Source organism: Rhincodon typus, chromosome 23, assembly GCF_021869965.1.
Source record: "Rhincodon typus isolate 14 chromosome 23, sRhiTyp1.1, whole genome shotgun sequence".
Lineage (NCBI taxonomy): Eukaryota > Metazoa > Chordata > Chondrichthyes > Orectolobiformes > Rhincodontidae > Rhincodon > Rhincodon typus.
Genome location: NC_063354.1, coordinates 43,209,777 through 43,228,210, shown reverse-complemented (window position 1 = coordinate 43,228,210; position 18,434 = coordinate 43,209,777). Strand labels below are relative to the sequence as shown.

At 45.2% G+C, this 18,434-nt stretch overlaps 1 protein-coding gene across 1 annotated transcript in view; it reads right to left on the bottom strand.

Annotated features, from left to right (window-relative positions):
- Positions 1-18,434, bottom strand: part of LOC109922660 (caskin-2-like) — a 136,384-nt gene that overhangs the window by 32,119 nt on the left and 85,831 nt on the right. The window contains exons 7-10 of the mRNA XM_048611002.1: positions 16,750-16,858; positions 14,906-15,014; positions 12,990-13,084; positions 5,412-5,529 (exon numbers count right to left, since the gene is read on the bottom strand). Coding sequence (XP_048466959.1) covers positions 5,412-5,529; positions 12,990-13,084; positions 14,906-15,014; positions 16,750-16,858 — 431 coding nt within the window. The remainder of the gene's footprint in view (positions 1-5,411; positions 5,530-12,989; positions 13,085-14,905; positions 15,015-16,749; positions 16,859-18,434) is intronic.

Below are 18,434 nucleotides of genomic sequence, written 5' to 3'. Positions count from 1 at the left end.
TTTCTGAACAAGGGTCTAGGCCCGAAACGTCAGCCTTCCTGCTCCTATGATGCTGCTTGGCCTGCTGTGTTCATCCAGCTCTGCACCTTGTTGTTTCAAATAGTTAGCAACTGCTTTTGACCAGCACAGACTGGAGGGGCTGAAGGGCCTCTATCGCCTGTGTAACTTTCTACATGTTACTCACCACCACTATATCACCTGTGTTCCCAACTGTTCAATTTACATACAAGCCTGTCAGGGGCAGTGCTATGGTAACAAAGGTGAGGGAAAGGCAGGGGGAGAAAAGGGGAACTAAATTAAAACGTATTCAGAAGGAGCAATAATGGATTCCACACCCCCACGGTACCCAGCTCTCTATAAAGTTACCGAGAGTGTTCGAAGGATCTGCATACTGCCTCTCCAAGGATACCCAGGCACAAACCTGGAAAAGGGGAGGGTAGTCGAGAACTATGACCCTCTTCCACCCCTGCTGTCTGGTCCTGTTGATGGCCGCTTTGACCAGGCCCACGAGCAGGTCTGCCAAATTCCCATGAGATCTTTATATTTAACTCAGTTCGCCACACCTGTTGACACTCTTCAATCCCATGATTCCTCATTCACAGGTGGAAAGTTTTCAACCTGACCCAGTTCATCTGCCTCTTCAATCATCGTGTCCCTTAGCAGTATCTATCCTGCATTTTACGAAGTATCACCTTTTAGGGACCTATTTTGGGGAGGTTTGCAAGGGCTACTTCTTGTTCCCTTTTGTTGTGCCACTTTTGCTGCTTCTGTACCGACTTAAAACATGCTACTTTTCATGGCAGGTCAGTGGCCTGAAACATTAACCCCATTTCCCCTTGCAACTGCAAGTGTTTCCAACGTTTCCTGTCTACCTCAGTTTTCCAGCACCCACAAAAAATACATTTGTCTTTGATATTCTTTTGCCTTAAGCACTCTGAGATCAGCCAGATAAAGCAACGTGGCCTCTTCAAGTCCAGAAAATTTCAGAAAATAATTATCTGAAATAAAAGGCACTGAGCTGCAAACGGAGAACCTTGCTCAACTTTCTCCCAACTCTTGGCAGAGGTGGGTAGGAGAGAAGGGGGAGGAGAATGAGGAGGGGGTGGAAAATAAAAGGTGTTCCCACTCTTGTTGTTATTCCTCTCAGTCCATCAGCTCAGTCATATGCAATCAACAAGTTCACTGTTAATTCTATGAGGTAAATCTTACAGCCTACATGCAAAGTCCAAGGCCTTAGCTTAGCAACAGAGAATTCACCTCTAAGTTTACGCCTGACTAGAAATGCAAACATTTTTGAACCTGTAAAACACACTTCATTGCCCTCTTCCACCTGGCTCCCTCTCCCATTCTTTTTGTCAGTGACCCATTAGAGTAAAGGGATCCATCATTTCACATGGACCATAGGCAGTGCAGTATAGTGCCCTGGTCACTGAGTAACACGCTCCACTGGCCTCACTGAGTGCCGTTCCCTTGGAAACACAGTCTCCACTGAGCACTTTCTAAACAATATGCAGTACCTGGAGTTTATTACTTCATAACTAGACCCCCGAATGGAGTTACATTGTTTGATTCATCTGTGGTTTAACTAATACCAGGTCAGGGTCCAGCTAGATCTGCTAAGTGAAGAACTGTTTTGATTTAATTTGATTACACCTATTCCTATTTTCTTTTAAAGATTATTTTACCGCCATCCCAGACACAGGAAGAACAAGACCAATGCTCGTGTTGCCAAAGTCCTGCCCTTTTCGCTCTGCAATTCCATGGTACTGGATGATGCACCTTCCAATGCCTGGTTAGGGACACAGAACCAGGAGTAATCCATTCGGTCCCTCAAGCCTGTTCCATCCTACTAGATCACAGCTGGTCATCAACCTCAGTGCCATTTTCCTTTATGTCCTTTGACATCATGAATATCCAGAAGTCTGTTGACCCCTGTCTCAAACATACTCAATGATTGAGCCTCGACAACCCTACGGGTTATGTACCCTCCAATTTTTCTTGTTTCTTGAGGACCTCCAGAGTCTGAGCATGGCAGTGGTTACTGGAACCAGACGTCAATGTGTCCACACATTGATCATCAAGCACTGACCCTCACACAACTTACAGGGAATTTTGCACTGGGAGACAGAATTCCAAAGACTCACCCCTCTCGGGGTGAAGAAATTCCTCGTTACCTCGGGGCTGAATGGCTCCCCCTTATTCTGAAACTGTCTCCTGGTTTTAGATCCCTGATCCAGAGGAGACATCATTTCTGCATCCATCCTGTCTAGCCCTTTAACAATTTTGTAAGTTTCAATGTAACCACTTTTCATTCTTCTATCCTCTAATTTCCCATCTCCTATCTACATCCTATGTGTAATATCCAAATGCAAGTCAGAGTATTACAGCACAGATAGAGACCCTTCGGCCCCTTATATCCATGCCCATCATTAAAGATCTAACTATATTAATCTCATTTCCCAGCATTTGGCCCATAGCCTTGTCTGCCACGGCGAATAGACCAAAATTCTTCCTAATCAACCCTTTTGCCTTCATTCCCAAAATGTAGAATTGAACAAAATGGCCCACCCATTAATACACAGGACTTCCTGTGGACCTATACCTTACCCATTCAAATGTTCAATTGTAAAATATCCCTTTACCAAAAGGCTTTTCCTGTTTGCTTCTATTGTCAAGAATTCATTGGAGTCAATGTTTTTACTGTGCTGAATCCTATTGGCTGCCACTTCACATTGGGAGAAGAATTCCAATTTACCAAAGCTCTTCCTGTTTAATTTACACTGCAGAGCCCTGGTGGATCAATCTCATTCCCGTTCAGACACTGTTTATAATCCCAATGGATTAACCACCCTTTCTAGTCAACCAGATCACAGAGAAATCTTGTGGGGCAAACCTTTCCTGTTTGCTTCAAAACACCAGAATCACCAAGATTTTGTAGACTTTTCCAGTGATTTCGCTCCTTCTCTCCCAGGGAGGTGATGGCCTAGTGGTATTACCACTGGACTGTTAATCCAGAGACCAAGATAATGTTCTGGGGACCCGGGTTTGAATCCCTCCCTGGCAGATGGTAGAATTTGAATTCAATAAATATCTGGAATTAAGGGTCTAATGATGACCATGAATCCATTGTCAATTGTTGGAAAAACCCATCTGGTTCACTAATGTCCTTTAGGGAAGGAAACTACCATCCTTACCTGGCCTGGTCTACATGTGACTCCAGACCCACAGCAATGTGGTTGACTCTTAATTGCCCTCTGGGCTACTAAGGATGGGCAATAAATGCTGCCCAGCCTGCAATGCCCTCATCCTGTGAATGAATTAAAAAATGGGCCAGATCCTTGCTGCCTTGCCTAAGGGTCTTGAGTTCATGATGAGCCTGGACAGGCCACTCCCAACATGAGATACATCACAGCACCCACCTATCCCGGAAACAGAACTGTCCTAATGAACTCAGAAAGTGATTGCAGTCAGATGGACAGATTTTCCCAGAATCAGGATGATTCGGAAGCCTTTTAAAATGGGCAGGCGGGACCTGATTCTGGGATTCCCAGCAGGGGCAATTTTAGCCGGTATGAGACAAGGGCAGTGAGCTGACACCCTGTACCCCTGAACTGGCAGCACCACTGTGGCATAGGCATCCCTTAGCCCCCTGAGATTTTCACGGAGTTGGGTCAGGTTCTCAAGGAGTGCCCACTCAGAGATGTGATGAACCATCATCCAGATTCTGAAACCTTTTGGACGGGAAGGTTTTTTCAAAAGGTTTTGCCCATGTCTCCCAACAAATTCCAATGGACACTTGTGACTTCATTCCAACCCAATGCTAACCCATGCTCCTTCCATACCCATTCACCTAATGTGCACAATTTACATAAGCAATGAGCACATAACTCTGGCAAGAATGGAAAAGTTGAGAGAAAATAAATCCATTCAGAAATGTTATTTAAAAGACCCCACTGTTACTACAATATCATTATGTCAGACAGACCATTAAAGTAGCAGTAACAGAGATTACAGACATGTCACACCTCTTAATCTTGTTTGAATAAACATTGAGACATTGAAAACAACAGATCACAAAATGAACAAACTTTGATAATCATTCACAGATGTCAATCAATCAGTTAACAATTCAGATCACTTGTCAAGACAGAATCCCATTTCAGCTCTTGCTTTTAGTAAGTATTTGGCTAAGGACAAAATAAGGACAGGGCAGGCTTGAGTTTGAATTGGCTAATTACAGCCAGAGTCATTGCTTCTTACCACCAATGTTAGAAAGTATGTGGATGTCAATCTGAGGCATATCGAAGATCAGAATTGGTTTTATCTTTATGCTGATGGTAAATATCTAGGCACCATGGACATGACTAGATTTGTCTCACTTGGTGGCAGTCTTACCTTCAAGTCAGAAGGTTTTAGGTTCGAGACTCACATCAGAATCACCATATCCAGGCTGACATTTCAGTGCAGTACTGAAGGAGTGCAGCACTGTTGGAGGTGCCATTTTTAAGGCTGGGGTCATAAACCAAATCACGTTTGCTCTTTGGGTGCATGTAAAAGATCCCACAGCATTACCTCTAAAAAGAGATCTCCTTGCTGTCTGAGCCAATGCACATCCTTGAACCAACTTCAATGAAATAGATGATTTGGCTGGTCATTTATCTCACTCCTGTTTGTGGGATCTTGCTGTGTCCCTTGTGTCATAACAGTGGCTACATTTCATTTGTTGCAAAACCCACCGAGAAGCCCTTAGGCCTTTAAAGGTGCGACACGAATGTAATTCTTTCCTCTTTGTTTGAAGAATAACAACTTGTTGAAGATCTAGAGGGCAGCCAGCAAGTGAGACATGACAGTACAGCATAAGTCATCGCCTTGAGAATGCAGGGAGGGGGTTGGGGGCTCCAAATAACGTAAACCTCTGGGCTAGTCTTCCCATAAAGGAAAAGGTGCAAGATAACATCTTTCCCATGAACACTATAGTGTCACATTGAGGTGAGTAAGACCAACAGAAGCCCACGTGTTGAACATCTACGTTCATCCAGAAGAGAGGAAATCATAAAACTAGTGAAAAAACAAACACACTTGTCCCACTCAACCTGTATACTTCAAAATGGACAACCTGTATGATCATTTACAAGTACTACTGTGTTGGTTTTAACCAATTTTTCTTCCCCCAACATGGTGTCTCATCTACTCACCTTTAGACTTTCTGGAGTCTAATAAGAAACATTAGGAACAGGAGGTGGCCATTCAGCCCCTTGAGACTGTGCCTGATCTGTACTGCAAACGTGACTGCCTGGTCCGTATCCTTCAGTACCCTTACTCAACAAATATCTGGTCCACAGAGTTGACTCATCAGTATTCATAACTTTTAGGGGAAAACGGTTGCCTGTGACAATCAGCCATCCACTGACCTGATCGCCTGCTGAGCACCTCAACAATGGACGGGGGGAAATAGCCAACACGGTCCGTGCCCTTCTGGCTGTCGTGAATGTGTCCCTTCCAGCGGCCATCAGCGTGTTGCTCCAGGACCTGTCACAGGGAAGCAGCGACTTATAGAATGACCAAACACATACAACATCATCAATGGAATTTCACAGCTCCATCTGTCTCTGTTAGCTACAGGAATATAATCAAACTACAGCATGACATACATACAAACTACGGACTGAGGTAATGGGTGTTTTTCTTCTAGTACGTGCCTAGAGGCCTTGGGTAATTGCTGGAGACATATGCAAGCCTGTAGCCCTGGCTCTCTCCCTCAGGTTAGTAAGAGTGAGAGTGTGGAGCTGAAAGCAGCATTCTCTCTCAGCAAAGTAGTTTGGGAAATAAACCTGATAAAATTTCAAACATCTGGAATCCAAATTCTCAGGTGAATGTGAAATCTAGTCTGAAGACTGTCTATTGTTCTATGACTGTTAGCAATTAGTTCTCATCACTAGGAATTCAAAGGACTGGAAGAATTCAACCCATTTTCTACATTCTGAATTTGCCTTTTAACCTGCACGGCTGTCGTGCATTTTCCTTTTTACCTAGCATTCTCCCCATTTATAACAGCTCTGCAGAATCATGTTTACCTGCTATTCTTTATAATACACAGAAGGACTGCCATTCCCTATTACATTCTCAGGCCTAACAAGTGGCAAGTAACATTCGTACCATTCAATGCCCATCACCAATAAAAGATAATCTAACCACTGCTCCTTGACATCCAATGATGTTACCATCACTCAATCTCCCACTATCAATATCCTGGGGGCTACCATTGACTAGAAACTGAACTGGACTTGCTATACAGTTGCAACAAGAGCAGGTCAGAGGCTGGGAATACTGCACTGAGTAACTCACCTCCTGACTCCCGAAACCCTGTGCGCCATCTACAAGTATGATGGAATATTCTGCACTTGCCTGGATGAGTGCAGCTCCAACAGAAGAAATTTGGCACCATCCAGGATAAAGCAGCCCGCTTGATTGACACCACATCCATTAACATTCACTCCCTCCACCATGATGCCCAGTAGCAGCAGTGTCTATTATTTACAAGCTGCACTGCAGAAATTCACCAAAGATCCTTATACAGCACCTTCCAAACCCATGACCACTTCCACTAAGAAGGATGAGGGCAGCAGATACATGGGAGCCACTCACCATTCTGACTTGGAAATATATCACCATTCCTTCACCATCGCTGGGTCAAAATCCTGGAATTCCCTCCCTAAGGGCATTGTGGGTCAACCTACAGCAGGTGGACTGCAGCGGTTCAAGAAGGCAGCTCACCACCACCTTCTCAAGGGCAACTAGGGATGGGCAAGAGATGCTGGCCAGCCAGTAACACCCACATTCCATGAGAGAATTTTTAAAAAATACACTGGGCTGCCATGCTCTATGTTATACACAGGGGCAGTTATTCCCTATGATACAGGCAGTGACAGCTATTTTCTATAATATACACAATGATTGCTATTCTCTATAATGTACTGAGACCACTATTCTATATTGTACACAGAGGGGTAGTATTCACAATGACTTACACAGGACAGTTTTCTCTATAATGGACACAGCAGGGACAGCTATTGCCTCTGGTCATCATATTGTTGGATCTCTCCAGCTTTCTCCTCTTGTCTTTAATCTTCTGGGTTTGGCTTTGAGCGGTAGCTGTGAGCTGTTGGAATGCTGTCTTATGGATTTAGATTGACTGAGGAAATGTTGAACACATGCTTTCCTGTGTTGACAGATGACGGTGGGACAGCATCTCCTTTCAGCAAAGGACACTTGGTTTATTCAACCTTGGTCTATACAAAGCTTTTATGAAGTTGCTGGGTGAAAAGAACAAAATCTCTTTCCAACACAGGAGAAAGCTACAGGTAAAGTCACCACAGTCCTAGAGGACCATAGGCTGTTCTCTCATCAGAAAGAGAGTTAAAGATGGTGGTTTAACCTGAGGGTCAGTCAGTATCATGCAAGGGGAGAGGTTGAGAAGGAGAGCCCTTCATGGTGACCTCAGCTGGTGTGGGAATTAAGTCCATGCTGTTGATATCACACTGCAATGCAAATATCTGTCCAGCCAACTGAGCTGCAACTAGCAAATAAACAGATGAAATAAATGCCTGTGGTTCTCATGGAATCCCAACTGCGGCCTACAGAGCTGCTAGGCTTTCAATCCCATTAAGGCTCCATGCACAAAGATTTGAAAGGAGAAGAGTTCTGGAAGGAAAAAGAGTTCAGGAATGTGACAACTGTAACGATCTTCAAGAAGGGAGATCAGGGCCACTCTGTGGAAACACTCGAGGTATTTCCCTCAGGGCCCATTGGAGAAAAAATCCTCACAGTATCCTCCTGAATCGCCTCCTTCCTGTGGCTGAGGAAATCCTCCCAGAGACACGCTGAGGCTTCAGACCTTCCAGAGGAAACTCTGCTTTCAGAGAAATCCAGGATTGCATTCATCAAACTGACTGAAGCCAGCCTCTGTGGATTGTGCTTTAGAGATTTGGATGTCCAAAAACTTCTTCACAGTCCTGCAACTCCTGCAAAACTGTAACTGTCTGGTGTGGGAGATCTGAAACAGATGCCTACAAAATCCAGAGCGGGGTCTGAGAGCCCCCCCATACGACATTCTATCTGATAGTACCTGTTCACCTCATCAAAGTGTCAGCATTAATTCCTCCCTCACTGGAAAACTGTTACAATGCAGCAGTCTCCACACCAAAATCAATTTGACAACCCAAGATGTTCCTGACCCACAGTTTTAGAGGGGTATAGTATAATTGTCCACTCCGGCCCAGTCCATGAATTTTGTCAAAACAAGACTCATATCAATCCAGCCTTGGTCAGTTAAATATCCCACCTCCCCTTAGGTATTAAATTAAGGGAGGTATTAGGAATATGTTCAGCATTTTCCAAACCTGGGACTGCTTCTTCTCTCAAAAGGCTACCAAGCACCCAGGCTGCCAACTATGGCACACGGTGCTTGATGACCAAGATCTCTACAAAGGAAGAAAGGTCCAGCATACAGGACAGTTATTGTCACCAATCTCCTGTACTACAGTGAATCCTGAACTATGTATCATAGACACTTGGTAAGTAGGAGCAGGAGCAGGTCATTCACCCCTGTTCCTCCATTCTATACGATCAAGGCTGATCATCGAACTCAGTACCTTGTTCCCACATTCTCCCTATACTTTTTGATCCCTTAGGCCTAAGAACTATCTCTAACTCCTTGTAGAAACATTCAATGTTTTGGCCTCAACTGGTTTCTGAGGCAGAGAATTCCACAAGCTCACCCCTCTCTGGGTGAAGACATTTCTCCTCATCTCAGTCCTAAAGGGCCTGCCCCATATTCTTAGACTATGACCCTCTGGTCCTGGACTCTCCATTCATCAGGAACATCCTTCCTGTGTTTACCCTGTTTTGTCCTGTTAGAATTTTACGGGTTTCTATGAGATGCCCCTCAGTCTTTTAAACTCCAATGAATACAGTCCTAACCTATCCAGTCTCTCTTTATACGTTAGTCCTGCTATCCCAGGAATCTGGTAAACCTTAGCTGTACTCCCTCCACAGCCAGAACATCCATCCTCAGATATGTAGACCAGAACTGCACACAATACTCTGGGACAATGTATCAACGGTACATGAGAACACTAGAGAAATTCCACCAGCACAGCTTCTGCCACTTTCCCGGATTCAATGGGAGGACCATTGAGTGAACACTACCGTTCTTCTTGATTTCAGCTCCACAGATTTTCCAATAAAACTCCTGAAACATTGACAATGACAAACTGGACACTGTGTTCAGAGGCTGGAAACTGTCTCCCCTCCATGTCCTGTCTCCTCAGCTCACAAATGCTGACGGTTCCTGAACAAAGGAAGTGATTCAAAGACCCTATGAGGCACTACTTGCAACACGGCAAAATTCACATGAACGGAGCTCATTACCAACTGGTCAAAATGGTGACAACTTGTTCGTCAAGCTGGATCACTCTGTTATCAAACATCGTGATGTTGAGGCAGGTGACAGAGAATGAAAGAACAGGAAGGAAATCCTGCTCTCTACATCCCATCGCTTCCTGGGACATCCTACCTCACATGCACAGAGACTTGTGGGTCAGGAATCAGCCCCACTGTTGACACGAAGACCCAGAGCAAATAACTGTGACCCTAAGTAAACTTAGCCCTTGAATTGAGGGACAGTTGGTGATGCTATTCTCTATAGTTTACATAGGGACCGCTGTTCTCTATACTATACACAGGGACCGCTGTTCTCTATACTATACACAGGGACTGCTGTTCTCTACAGTTTACATAGGGACCGCTGTTCTCTATAGTTTACCTAGGGACTGCTGTTCTCTATATTATACATAGGGAGGCTGTTCTCTATATTATACATAGGGTCCGCTGTTCTCTATAGTTTACATAGGGACTGCTGTTCTCTATACTGTACATAGGGACCGCTGTTCTCTATACTGTACATAGGGACCGCTGTTCTCTGTAGTTTATATAGGGACCGCTGTTCTCTATAGTTTACATAGGGACTGCTGTTCTCTATATTATACATAGGGAGGCTGTTCTCTATATTGTACATAGGGACCGCTGTTCTCTATAGTTTACATAGGGACTGCTGTTCTCTATACTATACATAGGGACCGCTGTTCTCTATACTATACATAGGGACCACTGTTCTCTGTAGTTTATATAGGGACCGCTGTTCTCTATAGTTTACAAAGGGACCGCTGTTCTCTATAGTTTACAAAGGGACCGCTGTTCTCTATACTATACATAGGGACCGCTGTTCTCTATAGTTTACATAGGGACCGCTGTTCTCTATATTACACATAGAGACCACTGTTCTCTATATTATGCATAGGGACCGCTGTTCTCCATAGTTTACATAGGGACCGCTGTTCTCTACACTATACACAGAGGCCACTGTTCTCTATATTATGCATAGGGACCGCTGTTCTCTATAGTTTACATAGGGACCGCTGTTCTCTATAGTTTCATAGAGACTGCTGTTCTCTATATTATACATAGGGACCATTGTTCTCTATATTATACACAGGACTGCTTTACAAACAGGGGCTGCTATTCTCGACTGTAATCACAAAGGACTGTTATTTCCTACACTATATACAGGATGATTACTCTTTGGGTACACACAGCCATACTTTGTTGTGTTTCAGGTTACACGGTATGGCTGCATAGATATTGACGCTGTGTTCGTCAACGTCCATATCAGGTTATTCCAACAGGCAGCCTGCAGGCCTGCCGAGAGGTCCTAATCGGTCCATAACTGGAGCTTCCTCATGTTGCAAGTACAAATGGGAGATTCTCCAAGAAGATGGTCCTCTAATCAAACACAGTTTCTCTCCACGTTTGCTGTTGAGGTTGATCATTGGGAACAGTCTCTGAATGGAAGATCAGCGAGCTGTGCAAACATGAGCAACTTAGATCAGCCTGAGGCCCGTGCCACAGGACTGGTGATAGCTAGTGCTGAGAGCCTGCTAGCAATCGAGAGTCTGCTAGCAATCGAGAGTCTGCTGGGCCAGTGCGTGGGAGGAGGCCGCTGGCAGACCCTCAGTTTCCAGGTGTGTGTGAGCAAAAGAGGTTCTGAGTTGGGGAGTGAGTTGTGAGGAAGACAAGACTCTGTCCTTCCCATGTCGGTGCTAATGAGGCAGGGAAAGTGTGTCAATGTGGTGGGGGGGTGAGGGGGATGCAGGGCGAGAGTGATGGAAGGAAGAAGGACATGTGAGGGTTTGTGTGAGGGAGGGATGGAAAGAAACAACATGACGGTGTAAGGGAGGGAGAGGGTATTAAGGTATGTGTGAGAGACTGAAATGGAGAGTGAGAAAGTTTGGGATTGAGGGAGTGTGCATGCATGTGGGAGAGGGAGACCGTCTGTGAACTCTGAGTTCAGGGTATTTGGGGTCCCTGGGTCTGAGAGTGAGCCAGAGATACATTCCCTCTTTTCTTCCTCCTTCCTCAAAAACCCACACACAAAGCAAGCTGGGAAAAGAGGGAAATCCAGACTGAGAGGCATTTCTGACCCCCACTTACATATAAATTACAGAGGGAGTCTGCCTTCAATATGGTCTTTTTTTACCCGATGCAGCAATGTTCACGTTAATTCCTCACTGTGTAAGAAACTGGGTGTGGAAGTTGTTGTATTGAAGAATCCAGCAGACAGTTATACTGTCTAACTGTTATGTACAAACATTACATCCCTCAGGCACACAGGGTTAGGGTTATATTAAGCTAGTAGTTTACAATAGAGATATATGCTTTCAACAGCATGTCATGCTTCAAAAGATTCAAGGTAAGGTGGAGTCTGAGGCCTTTATACCCTCAGGTCACATGCTGTAACATGGTGATGATATTGTAAGCATTTCTGTTAAAGGTAAACTGACACACTGACTGTGAGACAGAACACAGGGTGTGCATCACCTGAGGTGGACGAAGGTCTAATCCAGTTAAACCCAAGTCCTTAGCACACTTTCCAGTTTAACTATGTCTTTCCTATAACAGGGTGACCAAAACTATACACAATGCTCCAAGTGCAGCCTTATCAGTGACTTATACAACCATAACATAACGTCCCAACTCCTATACTCAGCGCCTTGGCCGATGAAGGCCAGCATGCTAAATGCCTTCTTCCCCCACCTTGTCCACCTGTGATGCCGCTTTCAATGAACAATGCACTTATACTCCTAGGTCTCCCTGTTCCACAACACGCCTCAGGACCTTATCATTTACTGTATAATTCCTACCTTGGTTTCTTCATAGAATCCCTACAGTGTGGAAACAGGCCCTTCAGCCCAACAAGTCCACACCGAACCTCAGTGCATCCCACCCAGACCCATCCCGCTATAACCCACCTAAGCTACACATCCCTAAACACTAATGGGCAATTTAGCATGGCCAATCCACCTAACCTGCACATCTTTGGACTGTGGGAGGAAACCAGAGCACCCAGAGGAAACCCACGCAGACACGGGGAGAACGTGCAAACTCCACACAGATAGACACCCAAGGCTAGAATCGAACCTGGGTCCCTGGTGCTGTGAGGCAGCAGTGCTAACCACTGTGCCACCATGCCGCCCCGAGAAAGACCTTAGATTGTGGCCTCTCCCCTGCTGTGCTTTGGCAACAGCTGCCCCAAGATTTGCTGGATAATCCTGAGCATCTAAAGTGAAGAAAACTCTGATGGTTTGACTTTCCAAAATGCAACACCTCACACCTATCTATATTGAACTGCATTTGCCAATCCTCAGCCCATTTCCCCATCTGATCAAGATCCCTATGTAATTTTTGGTAACCCTCTTCACTAACAGTGATACCTTCTAATTTTGTAGCATCTGCAAGCTTACTAATTATGCCTTGTACATTCACATCCAGATCATTTCTATAAATAACAAATAATATGTATTCCATATTAGTATGTTGTTATATGTCCAACAATTCTGATGCTTCTTCCTCACTCCAAACCCACTATTACTCACCATGATAACGTCGCCAGCCCTAATATTGAGTGAAGTGGGGTCGTGAATGTTCCAGTAATCCTTAAGGGCTCGGACTTGCAGGATTCCAGAGGCCTCTGTTGGGAAGAAAGGATGAGTTGATAGGAAACAATATGAAAGAAGACAAGGTGAAATATTCCTGACACAGTGAGCACCTACACTATTTTGACAAGCCCATTGGAGATGTGAAGACTGTCCCCACCTCTTATAGCTGCCATTTTGATACTAACACAGTTTATTAACTCCACATGTTGGACAGTTTCCATGGGCCTATGTCATTAATTGATAATTCTGTGTAGTTCTACAGATGGAACATACCCTCACCTCTGTTTCCATCTCAACTTTTTCTCATTCTTCTTTCAGCATCTCTGAACTTACTTGGGGTTATAATGCTGTCTCTTCTCCATCTCCTCTGGTCATTCACCTATTCCTCTTCCATTGTTGCTGTGTCATGTCCTTCACAACCACATCTGAATTTGTTTCCAGCAGGATGTGACAATGCTGAGGCCGCAGTCTTGTGTTTGTTTTAAATGCTACAGAGCCATGTCCACGTATCCACTTCAAAATTCTATTGATCATAAGGTTCAGCTTCATAGACAATCACTGAGAAATCATACCCTGTACATTTGGTTCAGCCATTCTTCTCCAAAGTAAATCCAACAACAATCTCCTCCTGAATGAAACCCTAAGTCTCCAATCTGTATATTTTTCTGCTACCACTGATAATAAATTCTAACCAGGCTAGTCAAACAGAAACAAGAAACCATAGGTTTTCTTTGGGTGGAAAGTTTATTGAGTACAGCAATCCAACATTTCCCTTCTCTAATCCCAGTTGTACCTGTTATATATCATCATAATTCATTAACAACAATCATCCGCTCCCCTTCTAACTTTAATTACTTCTCATATTAACATTAGCAGGCGATTCACATTGCATCCAATTGTTTTAACTTGACGTTGTTCAAGGTTCTGCAATTACAAAGCTGGCCTCGCGACTGTCTTGTGGATTCTCCGTTTTAAAGACACTTTTCCATCACACAACCCTCCACTGCACATGTCTTCCAATTTCTCCCAGCCAAAACTAATCTGTATTATAGCTTCCACTTCCATTCTCCCATCTTCTGCAGGTGCTTTAACCTACTCCTGTTCTCCAAGTCTTCACCTAGCCTGTGTGCACCTCCGCTTTGATCCCTTTTCCATCAGCTCAAACCGACAGCCCACATATTGGGTCTTTGATTTTCCAATCTTCGTAGCTGTGCCTTCCTCCAGCTCTTCAGACACATGGTCACATCTTCATATTTGGCAACGTACAGTTCAATGTTGTCTGCAAATATCATTGACCATGGCACTGCTTGTCTCACCTGCTCATCCGGAACATCAGGAAGAGGAAGGGTGCTCAGTGCTGAGTGTTGGCATAATCCAACTTTCGTTTTGTATCTCTCACTTTCCCCTACACTTGGATGGTGCTTCTTGTACATGTGTTCTAACAGTTGTGAGTACACCTCAGGGACTCCACAGATTCAAACACATCTCCACACTAGGTAACCCTATCGCCTTTTCTAGATCTATGGACACATGCCGCATTGGCTTACTCTATATTTCTCCATCTATGTCTCAAAACAAAACACGGCTTCTGTCGGGAAGAGTTTCCAAACCCAACTGCATTCCAAAAAGAATCCAGCAGATTTCCAAAATCCCAGCTGGCTCCCTGCAACCCGTACACTCCCAAGAAGCCCTGAACCGCGTTTCCCAACAATGGAGCAAATTGTCAAAACACCACAGTACACTCCCACCTGTGCAGCCCCCAACAAATGAACAGTATATTTCCTTTCTCATTCTCAGCATCTCTCCCTCCCCCCCAGTGCCTGCGGAGGCCATGTCCAACACTACCCCCTTACCTCGCAGTAGCTGCTTGATTTCTTTGCTGGCCTGAGAGGTGGTGAACTGATTGACAATGTCCAAGGCTGTTTGGTTGTAAGTGTTCCTGATGTTGACATCAATGCCAGCCTGCAAAGAGGAATACAGGAATGGAGTTGGGGTAAATGTTGAGGTCAAATTGCCACTACCTTTCTACAGCCGCGTTTCCCCCACCCCCCACTCCCGCCCCACTGCCCCTCAGGGCCAAACGCTGCCACTTGTGGTTGCCCTTTGGTGAGAGCTCAGGGCAGGATAGCTCCTGTTCGAGTGGGAAGCAGAAAAGAAAACTGGGCATGATGTAAACAAGAAGGGCCAATACCATCAAAGCGACATTTCAGATGGAGCATCCTCTTCATGAAACTTTGCTTCTGAGGACCACAGGCTCCCGACGGGCAGAGCGCACCACTTGGTTTCCAGCAGAATAAGAAAAACCCTCAGGCGTGCTCCTGGGCAGAAAGTTGGAGCTTCTGCTGGAGGGTAAATGGCTGGCAAGGCCTACATAATCTCTCGTTTATTTTTGTGGCGTGTAAGTGAAAAGGCCCTTTACATTACTTTCTGCACGTGAGCTCACACATCAGTATACAAGGCCAACGCTGTGTTGCCTTCGTGGAAATTTCCAGGTTCTTTTGTCCTTTCATGGGATGTGGGCATCACTGGCAAGGCCAGCATTTGTTGCCCATCCCTAATTGCCTTCAAGACGAGTGGCATGCTAGGCTACTTGATGATTAAGAATCAACCAGGGGGAGGCAATGGCTTAGTGGTATTATTGCTGGACTGCTAGTCCGGAGACCCAGATAATGTTCTGGGGACACAGGTTCGAATCCCGCCATGGCAGATGGTGGAATTTGGATGCAATGAATATCTGGAACTATGAGTCTAATGATGACCATAAGTTAATTGCCGATTGTCAGGGGGAAAAACCCCTCTGGTTCACTAATGCCCTTTGGGGAAGGAAACTGCCATCCTTACCTGGTCTGGCCTACATGTGACTCCAGGCCCACAGCAATGTGGTTCCCTCTGGGCAATTAGGGATGGGCAACAAATGCTGCTTAGCCGGCAATGTCCCTCATCCCATGAATGAATAAAACAAAACACATTGCTGTGGGTTGGGAGTCACATGTAAGGGCCACTGGGTAAGGATGGCACATTTCCTTCCTTTGAAGACATTAGTAATGGGTTTTCATGACAACTGATGATATTTGTCCTGGTCACCATTACTTTACACTCCTGATTTTAGTGATCAAATTTAAATTTAAACTTCATGATCTGCCTGATGAGATTTGAACCCATGTTCCCCAGCACATGGGCTTCTGGTTTTCCAGTCCAATGATAAATTGCCACAGCTCCTCCTGCCTATGTGGCCAAGTGCCTGTGTTGTTGGAGGAAATGCTGTGTGAGATGCTGGAGATGGAAGAAACATCCTTGCTCCCCCAAGGCACACAGTAATAACTGAGACCCTCCCTTTGTCCTGAATGGTGTCAAGCTTCTTGAGTGTTTTTGGAGGTGGTGGAAAGTATTCATTCAGTAATGATCCAGAAATGGCATTCCAGAGAGTTAGGCTAGAGTGACTTATAAAGGCAGAAGATGGATATTGGGCACTGCGTGACAATAAAGAAAGAGGATATGGTAGGATTGGCAGAGGTTGCAGAGTTACAATGGGCTGAAGTGATGGGGGGATTGATTGGGAACAAGGTAGCCTGTGTGTGTCAACATGGTCAGGAATGCTGGGACACTGACAGCTCTTGCCCTCTGACCTCAGGCTGTCAGACAGCACAGATCAGAGTACGTATACACTCCCAGAATTCAACACTTGGTAACGACTCACATCGAGGAGCAGGCGAACCACCTCCGTCTTGCCACACAGTGCTGCCTCATGTAGAGCTGTCCCTGTTTTAGCCACTTTGTTTGCATCAATGCCAGCCTTGATTAACAACCTGGAATGACAAGAGGGGAGGGTTAACTGGGCTCTTTTGAGGCACAAGGATTCAACATGCAGGAAATTACAAAATAATTGCTGGAGATCTGGGATCCTACTGAGAGAATCTGCAGGGACCCCCAGCAGAAACAGGGGTAAGGGGATCCCAGAGGGAGAATATTAGAGTATTACAGCACTATTTCAAGAACCTATCTACTCTAATCCCATCTCTCAGCACTCAACTCCTGTCATTGTATGTCAGGGTGCCTCAGTGCTCACTTAAATACATTTTCAATACATTGTATGTCAGGGTGCCTCAGTGCTCACTTAAATACATTTTCAATACATTGTATGCCAGGGTGTCTCAGTGCTCACTTAAATACATTTTCAATGTAGCAATGGTTCAATAAGTTCCCAGTGCAGGGGGATCCCACAGAGAGACAGTGCAGGGGGATCCCACACGGAGACAGTGCAGGGGGATCCCACATGGAGACAGTGCAGGGGGATCCCACATGGAGACAGTGCAGAGGGATCCCATAGCAACAATGTAAGAGGATCCCAGATAGAGAGCAACAGAGAGAAAACCTTAGAGAAACAGAACGTGTGAGGGAAGTGTGCAGCACAAGGGGATCTCCCTGGGAAAGGAAAGGGGATCCTGCAGAGAAGGTGTGACATTAACATGTTTTCACAAGGTGTATTCACTCCCTGTCTTCTGCCCTATAACACTGGCCCATCAAATCACTTACAGCACCCTATCTGCTGCCTGTAAAGCTGAAGCTCCCAAGCAAGACTGTAAATCTTCCTCTTCCACCAGCAGCGATAATCCACAATCCCTCACATACAGCAATAATCAGTACCCTGCCAGTGTGTGTGTGTAACACATATTCCCTGGCCATTAGGCCCAGGAATGGGAACTGCTACCAGCAGAGGGTGATATGATCTAGAGCTTGGTGTTTAAGGTTTGTAGTATGCAGTGTAGTGTTAATGCAGCAGTGGGTAAACCCCTCCTGTCAGAGCTTACAACCTATTCCACAGTCCCCCCACCCCGTTCACACGGCATCTGGTGACGATTAATGGAGCATTCTAATTAGCATGCTCAGTTAAAGGCACATCTCCACAACACCTTCATCTCTCATCTCATTAGTACGTTAATGACTGATATTACAATTCCCATTAAACCTGCCCTGAAGCAAATAAACAAGAATGCACTTAGCGCAGAGTAAAGGCCACGGAGATAGACGTTTAAACATTCCTCAGCTGGTCTTGGCTGTGATTATACATCTGCGTTCGGGCACAGTGGTGACATACTAGCCTCCACCCACTTTGTGTTAAGTTCGCTGCCTCTAGAAGGTGCACTGGGAATATCGAGATTTTAGCTTGTGTACACCTTGAAGCTGCCAGAGTAGCTCTTGAGCTGGGGTAGTAGGAACTGCCGATGCTGGAGAATCTGAGATAACAAGGTGTAGAGTGGAATGAACACAGCAGGCCGAGCAGCATCAGAGGAGCAGGAAAGCTGACGTTTCAGGTCTGGACCCTTCTTCAGAAATGGACAAAGGAGTTGCTAATGATCAGGTTGGGAGGGTGAATAGTTGTTA